The 6,787-nt window shown below is 39.3% G+C and overlaps 1 protein-coding gene across 1 annotated transcript; it reads right to left on the minus strand.

Moving 5' to 3' along the window:
* Positions 1-659: 659 nt before the first annotated feature.
* Positions 660-4,636, minus strand: LOC107722947 (homeobox protein unc-4 homolog). The gene is made up of 3 exons (XM_016531445.1): positions 4,206-4,636; positions 3,304-3,479; positions 660-1,859 (listed from the first exon to the last, which is right to left on the minus strand). The coding sequence occupies exons 1-3, from the start codon at positions 4,465-4,467 to the stop codon at positions 870-872; spliced, it is 1,428 nt and encodes a 475-aa protein (XP_016386931.1). The 5' UTR covers positions 4,468-4,636; the 3' UTR covers positions 660-869.
* Positions 4,637-6,787: the final 2,151 nt, after the last annotated feature.

Raw genomic sequence — 6,787 nt, forward strand, 5'->3', positions numbered from 1 at the left:
ATAAGGCAGGAACATCAATGTACGCGACAGAACAATGAGGGATATCATCGAACATCTATCTTAATATTGCCGCCTACGCGTGCCCTGACAGGCTCGCGCGCCTCATGAAAATTCCACCCCGCGAATCACCCAGGCTTGCCGCGCGCGCGCACACACACACACACATCCTCACACGTATGCTCGCAGCTGCCTGGGCTATTATTTCCCCATTTCAATCTGACTCGCCAGCCTTTCATGCTAATTCTATTATTGTTGGAAGTTTATGTGATTTCATATCGCAGGAATCGGTAATGTATATAATAACCCTTCAGGCTAACAGAAAAAAACGTATCCTCCCAGCCGCCACCGGGAAAATAATTACTTTCATATCAAAACTCCACAGGAGCTGACCCGGTCCAACCGCCCGCGGCGTGAGACCTCATTTTAACTGGAGGTTTTGAATGAATGAATTTGTTAAAGCAATAAACACGAGCCTGCTGTACAGCAGCCTCTCAAAGCGATAAACAAAACAGACATGCTAACTGTAAGCACCGAGGTGGCAATACAAGGTCTTTTCTTTCACAATATTTTATTATTCTTATCATTAATAATTATCAAAATGTTACATATATAAATATTTTCGATAATTTATTATTTATACAACGTTTGAGGATGTGTTCTTGTAATGCTGCTTGTAAGCTAACTTGTTCCTTCAAGTTCGCCGACAGACATTTTAAGCCAAAACCCGACAGTTCTCCTGAATAAAGAATATCCGTTTCTGAAAAGTATATAAAAATTAATTCAAACATTATTGTATACAAAAGCGTGTCGTTATCAGCTTTGGGATTGTGACAAGTCACTGGCGCCACTGCTTCTGGCCTATTTTTATGTCAGCCCATGTCAACATCCTCTCCATCTGTAGGCCTATTTGTGTCAGCAGAACTGCGGGTTTTCGTGTCCGAATTTTCAGACAGCTTAGGAGAGATGCTTTCTTTCTGGCTCGAGTTTGTTACAGTGGACTCAGAGTCATTTTCAAAATCATTTTTTGGCGAATTAGATTCTGCATAACATTTCTCTGAGCTTGTGTTTGAAGTTTGAATGGAAGAGAACTTGTTTTCTCTTTGCAGCTCGTCGTCTGTGGCCGCATTCGAACCGGTGTCTTTGCACAAGTGACTGATATTTTTCTGGTTTGAGGTTGAGGTGTCTGTCGTGGCACAGTTGTGACCCGAGTTTCCTGAATCTTGATTCGGTTTCATCGCTGTCTGTGGCACAATGAAACCCAGCGGCTGGGTAATGGGATACAGAAGGAAATGGCCTTTACCGACCAGTGGTCGCTGCGGCGGTAACTGAGAAAACTCCAGGATAGTTTTTCTCCTGGGACTTGAGTCGGCTAGTAAACTCTCCACACTAAATGGGTTGAGTTTCTGGAGCGTGGAGGCGCGTGTGATGCCGTTCGCGGGGCACAGAGCAGAGTTCCGCATGGAGTACATGGGTTCCGCTGTCTCGTTGACTGCACCGGCTCTTTGGTGGTGTGGATGTTGATCACATATATGTTCTGTTTGCTGTCGGTGCGCGCTAGGCTGAGGCCCGGTGTGCGGAGTGGACTCGCTATCTGTGCTCTGCGATACTCCACTGTCACTGTCAGATCCGGGCGTGTGGAAGAGCTCACCTACTAAGAGCTTGTTCTGAGATTTCAGCAGCCTGCGCTCCTGTTTTCGCTTCTTCTTTTCCAAGCGCTCCAACTCCCGTCGTGCGATCTCCTCTGGGTCCATTGGTTCGCCGCTGCAGGTAGTGGGGTGAGAGTTGTGAGCCGGTCGACCGGGCCCTTTCTTCGTGTTCTCCTTTTTGCGCCATTTAGCTCGCCGGTTTTGAAACCACACCTAGAAAGAAAAGGTTGAGGATTCTTTAGTCAGTTTCATAAGCAGGCAGGCATATATCAGACTAATGTAATCTATTAACCTCGACTGGCAAAAATTATTAAGGCAAATATGTTTGAATAAATATTACAAGAACCTGAAATTTAAAAAAAAAAAATCGATTCTTTTACAATATTATAGCCTACTGTAATCACAAATTACAGAATGGTGTATTTTTATTTCATATTATCCATTCATTCAAATAAATAAGAGAGTAACAGCCTTTTTCTCATAAAAACATAAAAGATCTGGCAATCTGTCAAGATGCTATAGGTTTCTGAAACGTCTTGTTTTTCTGTTTGATACACATCCAAGGTTCATCAACAATATGGATAGAGGAAATGTTTTCATCTAACCATATTTTCTAGTATAAAGCCACAGATGCACTTGTCTTAATTGTCAATTGATTCAATGTAATGGCTCACTCTCAATCTTTCAATTAAGTATGGTTCTTGCGTGGCTAATTTGGGCCTGTCCCCTAAAGTTCATTTAGGCGCGCATAAGCGCTAGGACAGATTTGGCCCAGAAGAGGCAGAGAGCAGCAGGCTCGCACCTCACACCCAGGCCCCTCACATGGCGACTGCCGTCTGTTCAGCGCTGATAACACGAGAGTTAGCATCCACCAGCAGGCTAAGACGCATACTAACATAGAGACATCGAGGCTATACATGACAATAGCTGTGTATACACATGAAATGTTAATGTCGTTAAAATCTGTGAGCACACAAGCCTCACGATAACGCAGGCTAATCTTCCTTAAGAAATAAGAATAATACAAAGCTAAGCTTTTAACTCCCCAAACAAGTTCTCATCCTGCGTCGAGTTTCTACAAAATGCAGACAAAGGCTGCACGTCCAACGCTTACTTAGGTCATCATTTACAACCCATTGGCCTAAATATAATTTTGTAAAGAATTGACAAAACTGATCACATACAAATGTGTAAGATACATTTTTAATATATTAGTCAAAACAAGACATTTGTATAATAAAAAAAAAAAAATCTAATCTGTCAACATTTTTAGCAGAACAAATTATTAAATTGTTTATAATAATCTGCTTTAGAATTGCATGCACTAAAACAGTGATCAGTTAACATAAATCCAAATAATATTAATGTTATATGATCGATTAATGCTTTTAATTGATAAAATGATGGTTGGACATTAAACCTTTAAACCTTAACATTAAATTAAATTGTCTAACCTGTTGTAATTGGAAAAATAATAATTAAAACTTTTTGCATTTAAAAGTTTACATTTTCAATCACATTTAGGCTAGCAAAAAAATGTATAGGCTACGATACTGAAAGCATGATTATAGCTAATACGGTCTCTGATTAATCATAAATAGGCAATTATAATAAAGGTCAATGAAAGATGTTATTACAAAAACAAACCATCATTCACCTGAACACGTGACTCAACAAGGTCTAGACGTAGCGCTAGCGCCTCGCGCATGAACACGTCTGGATAATGGCTTTCGTTGAATGCTTTCTCTAGTTCCTCCAGCTGCCAGCCCGTAAAATTTGTACGCGTTCGCCTCCGTTTACAACCAGGGCTTTCCTTGTCGGGCTCTCCGGCATCTAGGACCACAGAGTCTGTCAGAACACGCGCATGCAAACATGAACATGCACATACACATACACACTCTAGCAATTCTCCTTGGAACTGTCTTCATACAATTTTGTTGACAGAAATTATTTAAACATTAGAATTTTACAACAACCCAATGGTTGTCAAATAAAATACTACAATAAAAGATTTTACAAGAGTGCAGTGCCTGACTAATTAGCCCGTGAAGTGTAATTTTAATAATATAGGTCAGAATATTCTTGTGATTGTTAATAATATGTTTCTTAAAATACAGCCTACACAAATAAAAGGCAATAGGATTATTGTTTAATGTCGTATTTTATTTCACAGTAATTTAACCCGTTTATGTAGTATGGTCATAAGAAAAATTACAAATAGAATTAGCCTACTAATAGAACACATAAATCAAACGGCTTCAAACACACGAAAAATAATCTATGGCTATCACGAGGAGAATAATATGACATTTCGTTATTATCACTGTATTCTATATTATCAGTCCGAGTAAAATCGGCCTATTTCCAGTTTACCTGAACTCATGAATATGGAATAAAGCTTCTATTTGTAAAATGTAATTTTGAAAGAAAAAAATCCATATTCCTTTGGCAAGAGACTTCGCGTAACTCTTAAATATTTTCCTGTAACTATTGCTAATATAACTGTATAGCTTACTATATTCTGCATGGAATAGAAGAAGCGGATAATTATTCACTTACCGCTGAGTTTATACCGACTATCCCCGTTTACAACACAACCAGATCCGAGTAATGGGTTGGAGTTTGCAACAGACGCAGAGCATGATCCGTTAAGTAATCCGTCTATAGAAAAAGGTACAGCGGCCGCCGACTGTAGCTGGTGTCCGGAAATATCGTAAACATGATGGTGACCGAGGTGGTAGGGGAAACCCATTCCAACCATGCCTCCCAAAGAGCCTCCAAACTGGGCATGAGGATGCTCGAGGATCCGGCTATCCATCATTGCATCTCCGGAATCAGGGAAGCGTTTGTCTGGCCAAAGCAAGCTCCAACTCTTCCCTCAGAGCGCATGCAGCAGCCGTGAAGGGACGTGCGGCGTTAACATGCTTTGCGCTCCCGAGTTAGAAATAAGGAGACCGAGGCTGGCGTGTGGGGTTTTCGCTCTCTCCTACTTTGTCAACATCAACTCTCCCCTAGTCCAAATAACTAGCTCTCGCGCTGGGGAATTCGCGACCAATAAGAAACGTTAATCGTCGGTGACGTCAGAGCCACGACACAAACGTTTTCCATATCGATTGCTAATTATACCTGACATCCACCTCAATAAACAATACCAGCGCTGTCACAACATGACATGAGACATCACAACTAGGCGAGAGGGAGGAGAAAGGGGAGGAGGCAAAACCGGTAAATTGATTGATTCCCGAATAAATTCTAAACAGCCGTTACATAAACACGCAATGATTCTGTTCCAATAGCTAATTGTTCTGCTCTGAACGTTACATTAGTTCTATAAAAACAATATAAGACATACTAACAACCGAAAACGTCAAGTAAGCTGACTCTATATGATAATTTTCAAGGAACGCCTGGCTCTTTCTGAATGCGTAAAATGATGTTCTCCTATTACGCGGAGTGTTCCTTGAACGGAGGAAGCATCACCCACACTGTTGCGAGCTGTCAAGATGAATTTAAAACTACAAGCACCTCAGCTTTTCTAATATCTACACGCGAGCGCGCCTCGCATCGTTTCAGCTCATTTCCACAGTTTTGATTACTGTGGCCATGATCTTGGCAGGTGTTATGAAAAAAAATATCTGAAGGTGGAAACAAAAGTGAGTCTGACAGAATATCTGTGAGGGGGAAAGCTATATGAAAACAAACGTGTTTTTATATTTCGATTATTAGCCTACTGAGTTAAAGAATTGTATCACTGACACGTTTAAGCCATTTCGTGCAAATAATTACTTATGCTTGTATTCCACTGATCATTTATATCGACAAGAGGGAGTGTGGTGTGAGATGGTCATATTAATCAATTTTACGAAGAAAATAATATCATTCAAATTTTAAAAAATAAATATTGACTTATTTTAAATGTAAAGGACAATATTTCATATAAGGATGTATGTAAATTATTGCGCACACACGTTAGAGTGTGTGTGTGTGTGTGTGTGTGTGTATATATATAAACTGACTTATCACCTTTTGCTAAAACGTGCTTAAAATGCCAAAAATTATCAATGCTTGATGAATCCCGAGCAGGGATTGTCTAATTGTAATCAGCGAATCGAAGGTGCTTGTCGCTTCCCGTTGCCTCGCGCTGGTATGCACGGAAATAGAACTAATTTACTTGCCTCCCCAGGGAAATCCACTGAACAGATTAACATTTTCAAAATATAATAATAATATCATTTGAGCAATGGCGATGACGCCACTTTTTCGAAGCTTTTGAGGGAGTAATTTCCATATTTTTACGGTCCACTATTTTCTCCCGTTAATCACTTTGAAACTGAAGGACACATTAATGTAGTAGGCAGCACTTGCACGTGGGAGTGCGCGCTCCTGTGTCTCTGCGCTCATGTGCTGCGTTTGTGCTAAAACTAAAAGCATATTGATTCTATCTCAATGAAAAGTGAGGAAAGTGAGCAGAAAAGACTGGTGACACGACTTCACTGATGATCAAGCACACATGTATCACAGCTGTCAAAAACTTCAACGGTCATGTGGAAAAGAATTCATTCTTTTATCGCCACCTAGCGTCGGGTGACTTCTTATGGCTTAACGTACGGTGCCAAGGTGTCAAAAAGTACGCAAGAGTCAGACTATATGGCATCGATCCTTTTGTAATAGATATAAGGGTCAGTGACAAATAAGGATGCCCAAGACAATAATAATACAACATTATTTATATTATGTACATATTAATAAACAACACACTTTTAAAACACGTGGCAAGTTCATAGAACTACTCTTTGTGTTCATTTTGGTTTCATACATAAACTTTTACACCATTTATTACAATTAAGTTGATTTAATCACTTTAAAGACGTCAAGTGATGTAAAATACTTTTATTACAACTTAAGTTTTAAATATTAATAAAACACTTTTAAAACACGTGGCAAGTTCATAGAACTACTCTTTGTGTTCATTTTGGTTTCATACATAAACTTTTACACCATTTATTACAATTAAGTTGATTTAATCACTTTAAAGACGTCAAGTGATGTAAATAAAATATTATATATAAATTAAACAAATACAATGCATTTTTATTTTCTTGAATTTTCTTTCTTCTTGACATGAATAAAATGAATAAAAC

Source organism: Sinocyclocheilus rhinocerous, unplaced genomic scaffold (assembly GCF_001515625.1).
Source record: "Sinocyclocheilus rhinocerous isolate Xijiao unplaced genomic scaffold, SAMN03320098_v1.1 scaffold3, whole genome shotgun sequence".
Taxonomy (NCBI): Eukaryota; Metazoa; Chordata; class Actinopteri; order Cypriniformes; family Cyprinidae; genus Sinocyclocheilus; species Sinocyclocheilus rhinocerous.

Coding starts and splice junctions, on each gene's coding strand:
- LOC107722947 (XM_016531445.1), bottom strand. CDS start 4,467: ATGATGGATAGCCGGATCCTCGAGCATCCTCATGCCCAGTTTGGAGGC. Junction 3,480..4,205: donor TAGTCGGTATAAACTCAGCG/GTAAGTGAATAA, acceptor CTGTGGTCCTAG/ATGCCGGAGAGCCCGACAAG. Junction 1,860..3,303: donor TTGTTGAGTCACGTGTTCAG/GTGAATGATGGT, acceptor TTTTCTTTCTAG/GTGTGGTTTCAAAACCGGCG.